Source organism: Manihot esculenta, chromosome 9, assembly GCF_001659605.2.
Source record: "Manihot esculenta cultivar AM560-2 chromosome 9, M.esculenta_v8, whole genome shotgun sequence".
In the NCBI taxonomy this organism is placed as follows: Eukaryota; Viridiplantae; Streptophyta; class Magnoliopsida; order Malpighiales; family Euphorbiaceae; genus Manihot; species Manihot esculenta.
In genome coordinates this window covers 15,263,307-15,278,157 of record NC_035169.2, presented here as the reverse complement: position 1 = coordinate 15,278,157, position 14,851 = coordinate 15,263,307, and the positions used below count along the sequence as shown (strand labels likewise).

At 32.3% G+C, this 14,851-nt stretch overlaps 2 protein-coding genes and 1 long non-coding RNA gene across 3 annotated transcripts; 1 reads left to right on the top strand and 2 right to left on the bottom strand.

The window, feature by feature from the left end:
* Positions 1-450: 450 nt before the first annotated feature.
* Positions 451-3,409, top strand: LOC110622083. The gene is made up of 4 exons (XR_002489051.2): positions 451-731; positions 1,770-1,825; positions 1,907-1,954; positions 2,158-3,409. It is a non-coding gene; the product is annotated as an uncharacterized LOC110622083 (long non-coding RNA).
* Positions 3,410-6,900: 3,491 nt separating this feature from the next.
* On the bottom strand, positions 6,901-10,896 carry LOC110622082 (putative ribonuclease H protein At1g65750). Its single transcript, XM_043960142.1, has 6 exons — positions 10,778-10,896; positions 10,555-10,668; positions 9,499-10,486; positions 8,685-8,797; positions 8,520-8,596; positions 6,901-7,025 (listed from the first exon to the last, which is right to left on the bottom strand). Exons 1-6 carry the CDS (start codon positions 10,894-10,896, stop codon positions 6,901-6,903), a joined length of 1,536 nt encoding a protein of 511 aa, XP_043816077.1.
* Positions 10,897-11,052: 156 nt separating this feature from the next.
* On the bottom strand, positions 11,053-14,359 carry LOC110623596 (probable pectinesterase 8). Its single transcript, XM_021768592.2, has 5 exons — positions 13,925-14,359; positions 13,379-13,550; positions 12,978-13,184; positions 12,027-12,286; positions 11,053-11,720 (listed from the first exon to the last, which is right to left on the bottom strand). Exons 1-5 carry the CDS (start codon positions 14,350-14,352, stop codon positions 11,561-11,563), a joined length of 1,227 nt encoding a protein of 408 aa, XP_021624284.2. The 5' UTR covers positions 14,353-14,359; the 3' UTR covers positions 11,053-11,560.
* Positions 14,360-14,851: the final 492 nt, after the last annotated feature.

Genomic DNA, 14,851 nt, shown 5'->3' with positions numbered 1-14,851 from the left:
TTTAAAGTAAGTTCCTACTAATTTCATACAAGTTATGCACTAATAAAAAAATTTAATTTAAGTGTTTTAAAACCTTATAAATGTGTTATTTTTGTTTAATATCATTATCATAAATGTGAAAAATTATATTCGAGTGGAAAAAAGTGTATCCTTATAAGATATTATAACAATTAAAATGATATATTTTTATTTGTTAATATAATAATGGCATGGTAGCTGAATTTGAATAACGATATATTATATTTCATTATAAGACATTAAATTTCTAGCGATCATATTTTAGCGATGGACGTCAAAATGGATCGGAATTGAATATTTTTAGATACTAAATTAATTTTGTGTCATAAAATTATAAACTTTTAGAGGCGGGCAAAATTCCCCTTGGCTGTTAGTTAAAGTGCCCGTCCCTGTTATTCCACCAAACTCGCATTTTACATTGTGTTGGCGCTGGCTCCAATATTACCAAAAAAAATAAAAAGAAAATCTTCTCATAAAAAATAACAAAAATAGCATCCATTTTAGAAAGACAAAAAGAAAGTTGGAAAAGAGACTTAGGGTTCTCAACGAAATACTCATAAATTTATGCTTTTATTCTGAATCTTCAAACAAAAAATCAATAGCAGACACTGGGTACCCGATCTGCAAATTTTTCTACCACAAATCTGCTAGCAAAAGCTCGACAAAATCCGTGTGATTAGGTTGCAGGTCGACGGTTCTGCGTGCTTCCGAAGGTGGGACAATCTGCTGCCTCCATTTCTTCCCCCTATATCTTGCAGAGGTTTGACGGTTCTAGGTGAATTTAGCTTGAAAATGGTGTTTAGGTGTTACTGATATGGGTGTTTATTGTGCTTTAATTGGAAAGTGGGCCATGTGAGACTGCTTTTGATGGTTTAAATATGGATTGTCTATGTGTTTAATGACTTATGGGTTGTTTTCTTGGAGGTTTAATGTGATACTCGTAGTAGTTGTAAGATGGAATGGATTAATAGGTGTAGGTCCTGCTGGTTTTGAATCCTTAGATGTGTTTACATGCTGTCACTGGTTGATGTGAATGAATGTGGATTTTTTTTTTTTGTGCTTTTGCTGCAGAATTAGCAGGTAGGGATAACAGATTGTTGGCTGCAGATTTTTTTATTTATTTTTTTAATTATGGGTGTAACTCTTCATATGTTTTGCTGGGTTACTGTTGCTATTTGTAAATGGGTAAGGTTTTATTTTTTTTCTCTTTTTGCTGGATTTGTTACTGTGGATAGGTTAGAGTTGAGCTTTTGTTCTTTGGTAATAAATTTCATTTTTATTGACAAAAAAAAACTTTATTACTGTGGAATTGAATTTGTTATATAAATAGATGTATATATGGTGTAATTTATATGTTAACTTTATTTTTTAATATATAGTTTATGAGATACTTTACATAAGTATTGGGCATACATTAGTGCTTCATAAATTATGTTTCAACTGATTTAAAGTTAAGTTTAATTTCTCCTAGAGGTGTTATCTGATTTAAAGTTAATTTAATAATGTCGTTTTCAACGGTGCACAAGTACAAGAGTGCACTTGCTGCATAACAAATGCAGTAGTGCATTGTAGTGTTGCAAGTGCACTGCACAACAAGTGCAACACTGCACTTGTGTGCAACAAGTGCAGCACTGCCCTTGCTGCATAAATCTGATGGCTTGTTGCATAAATATGATGGCTTCACCTACGTAATTTTGCTCGAATAAATGGATCGTTTTTATCTCTTTACACTAATGTACTTTTTTCTTCAGACAGGAAATTTAAAAGAACTGATTTTGGTACAGTAGTATTCACTGAAATTAACCTAGTAAGTCATTGTCTACCAACTGAGAACTGTGGCCATTCATCCTTCTTTGGCATCCATATTGATTTTTTTTTCTATTTTCAGATTAGCGGAATGGAGTAGACCAGCTTTTTATTTCAACAAGTTTCAAAGGTACTTTTTGTAATATTTTGTGCTATGGCCTTGAACTATATAATTAGCCTTCTCTGCATTATAACAATTTGATTTTGCCTTTGTTATATTTTTTTCTATGCAGACTGCTTGCAGTATTGTGAATGTGAATACCTGAATACTTGTTCCATTATCAAATATTTGCAATTATAGATTTCTTTCACTGAATCTAATGATCATATCAGGATAACTATCTGAACACCCTTTTAGAGGGTCTTTACACTGGAGCATGCAATAAAAGAGATTGTCAAATATGAACATGGAATCTTGCAGCCATTTTGTTGAAGCTTCTTTATTATTTAAGGACTTGGACTTCATATTTGCTCTGGTATGATACTGAACTGTCCTCCTAGCAATGCCCTCAACTTTTTCATGGATGCATTATTTGTTCCACTAAATGCCTGAGAAATTATATAGGATACTTAATTGGTTTAAGTTTCAAGGTTTTTATGGTAATATACCTTAATTTGAATTTACTATTTTAGCACTAATTAGCAATTTTGATCAATTTATGCAGAAACATTTTTTTGCCTAGAATTTTCATGCTTCTCTTTTCTAGGCAAAAAAAATGTTTACTAGAATTTTCATATCTTGGATTTTAGTAAATTTACCACTGATAGATTATACAGATAAGAGGAAGTAGTTGTTTTGATAAACCAAGATATAAGGGATATCTAGGAGTGAAGCAAGTGCATTGGGCAGTTGTTTGCACTTGCAGCAAGTGCAAGCAAGGCTGAGCACTTGCAGCATTTCAGCAAGTGCTAGCAAGTGTGCACTTGCTTGTACTTGCTGCACTGCTAGCAAGTGCAGCTGTACACTTGTTGCACTTATTGCTTTGGGCACTTGTTGCACAGAATTTTAGATCTAATTTCATCTTTTATTGTATTTGGGTTGAATACAATATAGAAATTATTAAGATGATTCCAATAATCTACTTCAAATTTGAGTTGATAGATTGAACAAGCATGTGTTTTGAATATTATATTCGCATAGTGGGTTGTATTGATATTTAGGTTCTTTGTTGAGATTTGAGCCACTTTTTAAACCTAGTGATGCTATTAAGTGGTATAATCATATAAGTCATATTGAAATGAATAAAAAATTAAATAAATTTAATCTAAATAAATAATATGCTATTTATGCTTTGTGTGTACTTTTTATGTTTTTTTTTCCCTTCTTTTGGAACATTCTAAATTTTATATGTTGTTATTTATCTGAGGTGTACGAATAAATCAGCCATACATTAATCTTTCATTTGGATATGAAGTTCGTTTATACTCTTTTTGGAATGAACTTTATCTATTGGATATATGTAATTAAGATTTTTTTTCATTTTATTTAGAGCTAATTTACATTGATTGTATAAGAGAATGTTTTTGGATTAGACATCGTATAACAAATATTTTTTAATTGATATATATAGAAATTGTTTCATTATGCTTGCTTTTTTTATTCTTTATGTTACATGCAACATTAAAGTATAGAAAAATGTAAAATATTTTAAATTGTACTAATAGTTAGGTTCAAGAAAATTCAATATTGAACTTGTTATTTATGAAAAAAAGTGATCATATCCTAAAATGATAAGACGATCGGATTTTTGGTTGCAATTGCATGGGAATATAGGTTTGTGATTCAATTGCGAAGGTATTACCATCGCAATTGTCTTTAGGATACGGTCACAACTGAAATTTTAGCGATCAATAATACATATTTTTCCTAAAATTCAATTGAGACTAGTTTTTTTTTTTTGTGGCATAAAACTTTTAACGGCGGAGCTTGTTGCTTTTTGCAATGGGAAATTGTTATTTAGAGATGAGATTTTTTTTTGCTAGAAAGCCATTTTCTTGTAGTGTTCTTAGAAAATGAACTTCCTAAACAATGTAAGATAGGTCAAAAAATAATTCCTATATGAGTCTGTGGACTAAATTTCTTTCGCTATAAGAACCTAAAATGGATTCTTTTCAGTGGGAGTAAGTATAACATTGATAAATCAATATATTAATTTTAATCGCGATAAATGAGTTGATCGTGCATTCCCCATTATCGCTATGAGATTCACTCCACAAGAATATAAGGTTCTCACATGTCTTGTTAAGAAAAAATAGAAGCAATAAAAGATGAGATAGAAATTAATAACATCAAACCAAGTTTAGGAACTGGTTGATTTATCAATATTATGAAAAACTATTGAGAATAATGATTTCTTTTTTTTTTTAGCACTATCTACAGTTGTATAAGTAGCTTAGTGGCTAATATGATTCCTAATATAATTGGGTATATGCAATAAGATTATTGGACTAGTGACTATTTATTGTGATGGTCAAGTTACAATAGCTTATAAAAGAATTCCAATTACTATGGAAAAATAAAGCATATAGATATTAAATATAATTTTGTAAGAGACATAGTTGCAAAGAAAGAAGTGAACATGAAGTATATATCTATGTATGATATGGCTATAAATTTCTTTACAAAGCCTATTAAGAAGATTGTTTATAATAAGCATACTAAGCTATTGGATTTGCATCAAGGTTTTAAATCGCGGTCGCGGCCATGTTCGCGGTCGTAGTCGCGGGTAACAGAAACAAACCTATAACGGCCGTAACGTAACGGCAACGGTCTGGCGCTACGCAAATTTTTTAAAAAAATTTGCAAAGTTCATAAATAAAATGATATTGATTAGATTTAATTTAGAACAATGTATACAAATGCATAATAAACATAAATATATAAAATATAGATTATTTTACTTAAGTTAAACATCATATAGTTTAAAATAATAAAAATCAACATAATCTTTATAGATCGAGTAAACTAATAGTTCAAAATATAATTTTAACTCAAAACTAACACTTTAATCCACAAAAACTTACAAAAAAAAAAAAACAATTAAAAACTAAAATAGATAAAATTTAACTAACTTTTTAGAAGAAATAAGCTTGGAAATAGAGTAATTTATAATGGATCTAAGTTTATATGAGAAATATGCAGGGAAGATTGAAATTTGAAAGAGAAAGGGAAGAGAAAAATTAAAAAATATAGTATTTGAAGCTGCTAAAAAGTGTAGAAACTATTGAAAATGAGAATGGAGCAAAAGATAAAAGATATAAAAAAATTTTAATTATTGGCAACGGCCGTTACCGTTACATAACGGTCTGTAACAGTCGTTACGCCTGCAAATCAGGAGAGGCCGTTATATAACGGGATAACGGGTAACGGCCCCCCAAAATCCATTACATAACGGCCATTACGTCTGTTATGTAAAACCATGATTTGCATAGATATTCATGTAAATCATATTAATATACATTAAGATTTGAGAAGCATGTCAGACAAATAAAGTATCGGCATTTTCACATAGGCAAACACCTTTATTTTTTAAGTGACCAATAAAGATAAAATAATTATAAATTCAATATTGTCAAGAGTGATAATTAGAGCTCGAAGTTTACAACATTAATATCACATTCGGAAATGAATTTAATTATTTTGATTAAATTAAATAATGTCTTAACACTAGATGTGAGGTCTATTACATGTAACTTGGAGAGATATGTGAACTCAAAGTTAAACATTAAATATTTGAACTATTATCTACACAAGATTGAATAATATAAAGACATGTGTTCCATAGGAAAAAGAGTTAATATTATGGTATATGATTCATACTGCATATGTGATAAGTGTCTAATAAGGATAATGCAAGTTTAATTTGTACTTGATATTGTATGAAACCCTAAAGGCTATAAGTAATCTTCACCCAGTGTCCTTATTACTACGATCAGTTACTCGAGATTTAATTTAATTTTTGTTATTTTAGACTATTACCAAAGAATTATGAATGATTCAAACCCAAGGGATATGTCTAGATAATAAACTAAATTAAGGTTAAGAGGATTATGAGATAAGGAAGATCATCAAGTACTATCATATTAATTAATGTTCATTGACCAATCAATTATGTTTTTCTTTGAAATAAAGACATAATTATAAACAAGAAAATATTGAAATTAGATTGTGAGAGATATGAATGTGATAAATGATTTAAGGTACTGCATATTGCATTTATTCTTAGTTCTATCAGTCGAGATGCTAACAAAATGGCATGACTTGAAAAGGATAACCAAGAGACAATGTGAAGAGAAACCTTAATAAACCAAAAAATAGTTGTGCAGTATCATGGCCATATAAGGATATTCGTTTCATGTAATCCTCTCCAAAGCAACAAATTCAAACTAAAAACACCAAGTAAACAAAATCATGACTTACAGGATTGATTAAAAGCTCTTCTAATTTAAAATGTTTGTACTGAGACTTCTTCTTAGCCAGTTCACTTAACCAAAGTGAGCAATCAGCTGGCAAAAATTCCAATAAGAGCTGCCAAAATAACTTAAAAAATTAAGTAACCATGCTACGTTAAATCCACACATGATAGGGGGAATTCATCCGAAAATTGCTTGTAACTTGAATGTGAAATTCTTGTTGATAATTCCATAATCAATTACCTCAAAATCATCTTAAAAAACTATTCTACATGTGCTCTCTGTGTGTGTGTATACATATACAGGCAATTTACATATTTACTGCAATCCATTATGCATCCCATAAAATGAATGCTTTCTATAAACTTTTTGCAGGAGTTAATGCTATTTTTGCAGTGTGCACAGGAGGATGTATTTTATGTAATTATTATCTCAACTTAAAATAGCAAAAAATTCACTATAAGTTTTGCGGCGTGCATTTTCTGTTCACTATAAGCCTCTCCTCAATTTAGCTAATAGACTAGTACCTTTTATTCTAATATGACAGATTTCGATGTAAAATGCAATTGCTAGTATTACATGGCATTTTAGTTCAACAAAAAGGCAAGAAACGAATTCTAATTTCTGTGCATGTATAAAAAACAATTTTCCATCCATTATCAATTAAATCTTGAAAAACAATTCAATATTTAGTTGCTGCTTAATTTCCACATTGTCAAGACCACATAGCTCTTGCATAATAGGCATGCTAATTTCCACTTTAATTAGTTTAATGCGCCACTTGCAAGCTGCTTATTTTCCACATAGCTTAATCTTTATAATTTAATAGTAATACAAACACCACATGTGGTGCTGCATCTAATACCTGCTAGTACACATTCTTCAGCAGTAGTAACACTTGCTACTGCACCTGCTTTCATCCACAATAGGTGCAACTTGCTACTACACCTACTTCAACAGTAACAAGTGTGCTACTGCACCTGTTTTCAGCTGCAGCAGGCCCTACAGGTGCATTAGCACCTGCTTCCAGGTGCACACCTGCTACTACTAGTGCAATATGTACCTACAGTAGAGCAGGCACCTGGTATAGGTGCTAATATAGCTGCCTGCTTTAGCAGGTGTACACCTGCTACTAAAGTATATAGTCTAAGACTTTAGTTTAATTCAAGACAATACATCAACCAAGCTACACATTTCTAAGATGTCTCCCTTTCACACCAAAGACCTTGATTTTCCATAGTTTAGTTCATGACAATACACCATTTTAAAATACATGTTTTTAAAATATAATAGATAACATGGATTTATAAGTAAGAAACTACAAGCGTCACCTCTTCCAAAATACTTAAAATATTAGAGGATAAAAGCCAAACCACCATCTTCGAGATGAATTGAACATCTTTAAATGCATAATTAATATAACTTTTTTTATTCTGTTTTGAGAACTGAATTAAAAAAGATGAATCGTGTAGCAACAAGTGCAAATGCACCTGCACCAGGCCTTCCAGGAGCAGAATGCACCTGCAGGAGAGTAGGCACCTCTTTCTAAGTGCAAAATGCATCAGCAGCAGCCAAAAAATGGGAGTAATTTACTAATCTTAATGGCTTTGGCATCTTGTGTCATTGTTAGTAACTTGGTTTTCTATAGCCACGCAATTGAATCACCAAAGCAATTATTAGTACACTCGGAATTAGATTATGAGATAAGACTCCACAGAGACACCTCCTAAAATATTTATATTACTCAAAGAAACCTCCTTCAAGAAATATATTGAAGGTGGCTTTCATAGTTTTAATTTCTTAAGCCACTAATTTAAGACAATTAATTCCATCACCTAGTTCTTATGTTGGTTCATTCTTCTCTCTACTTTAAGTTGTATAGCATATTAAAATGTTGTGAAATTACTTTAACCACTAGTTAAATAGTAGATAATAATGTAGTGTTAACAGATTAGTTATAATTTGGTGATTATCATATTTCTAACATTATTGGAAGTGAAATTAATTTTTTTTTAAATCTGTTAATTAAAAGAATGATGGAAGGAAGTTGATTCAATTGCTCAAGGAAACTTTCCAATCTCAAAGACGGCAAAAATAAAATTAACAAGAAAATAGAAAGACATATATATAATAGTAATGTATTGTAAATCTTGCTTATTTTCTAATTAGAAAATTAATCATTTTGCCAAGCAAAATGGTATTAACTAAAAGAAACTAGCAAACTAATGATATTGCTAAGCAAAACCATGTTAATGAAAGAATTTATAAGAATAAAATTCTACCTATTTGTATTGATGCAATGCAATTAGAAGCAATCTCTAGTTCCAAATCAACAACACCCAATAGATCCCTCTCTTGGCTACAAAAAATATTCATAAAATCGACAAATTACAACAACCAAAAAATTCACCAACTATGAGTATTAGGTGACAACAATAATGCGTAACCTTGAGAAGAACACTACCTCAGCAATGGGTCTTCCAATCTTGAAAATTCTCCAATCTTGACAATCCTCCAGTCTCGACAAACTAGTAATTCTAATCTCAGCAGATTGAGTCCTCTATTGTCACAGCAAGCTAGCAGGTCCCAAGCAGATTCCTCACAATCTCGGAGAGACCAGATCCCAACAGCAAGTAGGTCGACCTCTCCTCCCAAACTCGCAACAATAAGGTCCCAAGCAGGTCTCCTCCCAAACCCCAGAATCATGCAAGTCCTAATCTCCTCCCAAACTCGAGCAAGTATGTCCCAATTTCGTAGTCAGTAAGAGAAAGCAGGTATTTTATAATGTCGGCACAATTTTCTGGTTTTGTCATTCCTAATCTCGCAATAATATGCCCTTGATGGTCAATCTAGGTAGAGACTAACACTGGGCACAATGGAGAGAGAGATATCGATGGAGAAACCCTACAATAATGTTCTTGTTTACGAGAGGATTGAGATTAGGTCTCAAGGAAGTCACCATTAGGAGATAAGCTCCCGCGAGAAGGAAAAGAAAATTTCTTTAAAAAATAAAAAATAATTTTCTTAAGAATATCATAATTGTGGTTAAGATAAAAATTAAATTTAACGACCATAATTTTTTTTTTTTTTTTGAACTAAAAATGTAATTGCATTCAAATTTTGAAGTCTAACATCAAAGCATGAACAATCAATAATCAATTGTGGAGGGGTGCTCAGCCACTCTATCCTGTATGAAATAGTAGTGGCAGCTCTAGCTATAAGATGTGCCACACTATTGGCAGATCGAGGAACAAAACTCACAGATACTGAATTCATCTCTGCTATTAGAGATTTACAATCATCAACAAGGGACCCAAAACTAGAAAAATCAGAAGTTGAAGAAGAAAGCAAAGCCTTCACTACCGTAAGAGCATCTGATTCCAACACTATCTGATCATAACCCAGCCTCTTAATCCAACTCAGAACTTCTCTAATAGCAATTAGCTCAACTGTTTTAGGAGAGAAGTAACCAAGGAGTCTATGTTGACAAGCGCCAACAAAAGAGCCATCATATGAGCGAAGCACTCCACCAACCCCAATGAAGCCATCAGGGAAGACTGCTGCATCTACATTAGCTTTCAAGAATCCTTGAAGCGGTGGAACCCAGAAATGTAACGGTGGAGGAGCTGGCACAGCATCAGAAGAACTGTCATCAACGTGTAGCGCATTACACCAATCGTAGAGGATTGTCCTAGCCCGATACACCACAGCAGTAGGGCTCGACCACTTCGAAGACCAGACCACATCATTCCTTGCCTGCCAAAGAGCCCAGCAGATCATTACCACCATAGCTTGGTCGTCATTTCTCACCAGCTGCAAAACTGAGCACAACCATGCCAAAAATGACGCCGACTGAGGAAAAAGCCATCCAATCGAAGATGCAAGCCATACCCTCTTGGCAAAAGGGCATGTAACCAGCACATGGAGCACAGATTCACTAACAGAATTACATAAAGGACATGAATTATGCACAGGAACATGTCGCTGTTGAAGCAGCTGCAAAACTGGTATGGCATTATTGGCTGCCCTCCACACTAAGTCGCGACACTTAGGAGGAGCCCTGACGTTCCATAATTTCCGCCACATCGCACTAATATGACCTCCCACAACTCCATCCCCAATATTAGTTAGGAATTTATAAACTGATTTAACTGAATATTGACCCTTTGGCTCCAACTTCCAGATCAATCTGTCACTAGCAGCAAATCGAGGGAGGGGAATAGACAGTATGGCCTGTTGCTCTTCCATACTAAAAATTGAACGTAACAATGGCAAATTCCAAAAACCATTAATCATCAAATCATGAACAAAGTTTACCTGTGAGTTAACAGGCTGCGATGTTTGCACCCAGGAGGAAGGCAAATTTGGGATCCAAGGATCTTCTCAGACTCGAATTTGTTGTCCATTTCCAACTTTCCAACACATACCGGCCTTAATAACAGATTGTGCTTCCCAAATGCTTCGCCAAAAATAGCTCGGATTGGACCCCAGACGAGCCGTGATAAAATTAGCATCAGGAAAATAACGAGCTTTAATTAACCTTGCCACCAAAGAAGAAGGATTAGTCACAATATTCCAAGCTTGCTTTCCAACCATAGCCAAGTTGAACTCCCTTAACTTCTTGAAGCCCAACCCTCCAACAAATTTTGGTTGACTCATCCTATCCCAACTCATCCAATGGATTCCCCTTTCATGGTTAATACCTTTACCCCACCAAAACATATTCATCATCTGTTGGAGGTCGTGACAAAGAGTCTTAGGGATTAGGAACATGCTCATCACATAATTAGGAAGTGCTTGGAGTAATTTCATCATTAACGTTTGGTTGCTAAAAATCACAATTTTATTTTCTTTCTATTTGCCACTAGTTTGAACAATAATTGTAATTTCATATCTTTAAAATATCTTGTGATGTGCTCATCATTATATATTCATCATAAAAAAATCATTTCATTGCCTATAATTATGCAATTGATTTTGTAAAATTTAACTCTCTTAATATAGCTTCATAATATAAGTTAGCGTTTGAAAACACAAATACAAACATTATATTGAGATCTATTAAAATTTAAAGAAATTAATAAATTTAGAACCAAAAATAGAAAAAAGTCTTGCTGTGGTCTCTTATGCTAAACCAAATGAGGATATGTATTAATTTTTAAAGATTTAAATTAAATTATAAAATAATAAAAAGTTTTGAATTTTGTATATAATGGGTCTTTATTCAATACTTAAATTTCAGTAAATGAAATTTCTATAAAATAGAATAATTTTTATTGTTGAATATTGGGCTAATAAAAGAATGATATATTTAGAGATTGAGCTAACTATTATTGTAGGACAGCAACCATTGATCTCCATCAATAAAAGAGATATTTAGGAAAGTAGAAGCTTGTGTATCATTGAGTCTTTGAACATAGGCTGCTCTCGTACTCGTATTGGCTCCCGCTCCCGAGCAATTATATTCTCCATAGAAAATAGTCCTACATTTCAAGTTTCAATAAATTCTATAAAAACCAACTAATTATTGTTAACAGACTAAACAATTTGTGTGCCTATATTATATATATATTATATAATAAATTAATATTTTAATATAATAAATTGATATATACTCTTATTAGTCTGTTTACAGATTAACAATAATAATTAAAAATAATAACATTTAAAATATATTAGTTACAATCAATTATTAGAAATTCTATTGGTTATAAGCTATTAGTAACCGCTTATAAAATTTTTCTGTATGATAAAAAAGAGAGAGAGAGAGAGAGATTAAAGGAGCATACTGGTCTCTCGAGGGATCATTGAAGTCGTTCCAACCTTCAGGGGCAATAATATCAGACATAGAAGTGAAAGCGAAAACAACACGAGAAAATGGTCTCCAAGCTCTTCCAAGCCATATTCTTCCACTCCCTCCTATGCTGCAATTCACAAATGCAAACCCTGTGTTTTCTTCCTTTGAACTCCGTCCATGTGCCGTCACTGCTCCGTTTATCACCCTTTGTCCTGCTGCTACAGGGTTCGCCATCGATATCAATTGACAATCCTGCATTCAATTTAAGTATAAGATAAGAAGATAAGAAGATAGAATTAATGGCTAATTTTTATCGCAGTCCTTCAACTTTGAGTATTGTTTTTAATTTGGTCATTAAACTTTACTTTATTTTTAAATACACCTCCAACTTCAATTTAAATATCTGCTTCCTGCTATTATAGTTTCTAGGTCAATACAAACAAAGAATTATTCAATTATTTTCTTTTTTTATTATTTAAATTTTGATTATTAAATAATTACTTTTAAATCTCAAGTATTATTAAAATTAATCTATTATTTTTTATAATTTGTTATTATGAAAAACAATTTAAAACTTTATCTAATTAAATATTATTTAAAATTAATTTTCCAAACAATTATTTAATAAAATAATAACCATCGTTAAGCGGATTGGAAAGCAGGCCTACAAGGCACGAACTTTATCTGTAATCTCGTACGACGGAGAGAAAGGTGAGAGAAATGTAATTAAGTGAGATGAGAGGAGAGGAGATGTTTATTAAATTGTTGATAAATTTGTAATCTTGCGATAATAGATAATAAGGATGTTGATGATATTTAAATTAAAGTCAAGGAATTTAAAAAATAAAATGAACTTGAATTATCAAATTGGAAATAAATTCAAAATTGAAGGAGTGTAGGTGAAAATAAGCCAAAATCCATAAGATGGTGAAAAGAAATTAACCTCGTAAAATGACCTAGCATCCCCGAAGATAAAATCAATAGAACCTTGGATATAACACTCCTTAAAGTAATGGCGGCCTCTGTCGTCATGAAGAGTGTCTTGTGCTCCAAAGAATCCACACCCCCAGAAGGCTGCTTGGTCTCCTGCTATTCTTATTGCCACTGCTTGTGCTCCAATATCCCCTGGCCCTGGAATTGGTGCAACATTCTGCATCCCCATAACCATGCAAATTATTACAACATAATTAAACCAAGTCAATAAAATAAAAAAATCCATCATATCATTTAAAAAAATAACACTAAGTTGAGAATATGTTATATTATTTTCTTTTGAAATTAAATAATATTATTAAAACAAATTTACTAAACTATAATTCTATCATACGCTAATATACATCTCACCATGAAGCTAATGTTCTTAGCAATAAAATTGTTGGAGAAGACTTGCACGGAGCCACTGTAAAATGTGCCGTGTGAAGAATTGGCCGTGTCATTCCATACAATAGCAGTAGATGTATAGCCTTGTCCTTGAAATGTAATATTCTGTTTGTTTCTTGGAACAGTGACTTTCTCGCTGAAACAAGACAATGCCACCATGCATGTTTTATACTTCAAGTGAGAAAAAAAAATAAAAAATATATACATATAAAATAATTTTTAAATGATAAATTGCAGCGACAAAGACTTTAGAGTTCTTCATATTCAACAAGTTCGAACCTGTGTGGGGTGTGGTGAAGGATTCACAGGGAATTAAGGAATATGTGCATGCATGTCCAGAAATTTTTTACTTAGACTCGGTTTATCGTAGACCTAATAAATCCCTAGATATAACATATATAGTAGAATTCACCTGACCTATAAATATTTATTTTAATTCAATGATAGACCCGGTGTAACTTTTCTTTTTTTTTGTTTCTTTTGGGCATGGATGCTTGGAAATTAACTTACTAGTAAATGCCAGAATTTATCCATATGATGGTTCTTTTCTGGCTAAAATTTGCTACTGCATCAACGGCTGATTGCACTGTTGTGAAGTTGCAGCATCCGTTTCGATCCACGCAAAGAGTAGACGTAATATTGGTGTCTGGAGGAGGAATATCAGGTGGAAAATCATCACAAATATTAACTATCTGGTCTTTGCTGGGATGCTTATTATGATGGTGCTGGTGGTAAAAGTGAGCTTCAATAGTAAAACCAAGTTCAATGAGTTGTTTAAGAAAAAGTGATGGGCTAGGATTTATCACAAAAGTTGATGCCAGAACTGCAGATATGGCAACAGCAAAAGTGAGAGAGATGCTTTTAAGACTCATCATCAGAACTTGCCCTCTTTCTTTATTATGATGTTGTGCAAGATGATGGTATGCATAGAGATGCATTCTTTTATAGCCAATTGATGTGTATATAAATTGTAAATAATGCACTTGAAGTGAAAGGATTGATAACATGCCTTGCAAATCACCCTGTCCCTGTGCATTCTTAGCATAATTTCCAAGCTACCAAACTTGATGTTGGAGATGCTTGAATTCAGATTACAGTTGATAATTAAGTAGTTAATTAAACTTTGGGTTAATATTACGCATTAGGAAACCAACTAATATTGAGATAGGTGATTTGACAATACTATTCTCTCTTAGTCAAGGTGAGATTCTGGTGATGAATCGCTTTGGTTGTTTCTTTTGATAAATTTATTGCCTTACGAGATTTTAGCGATGAATTGCATTGATTTTTCTCTTAACGAACTTATTGAATTGTCTTAATTTTTTGCTTGACAATTTTATCACCTTGTGAGGTTTTTAGTAATTAATTGCCTTGATTTTTTCTTTATTTCTTTTGATAAATTTATTGCCTTACGAGATTTTAGCGATGAATTGTATT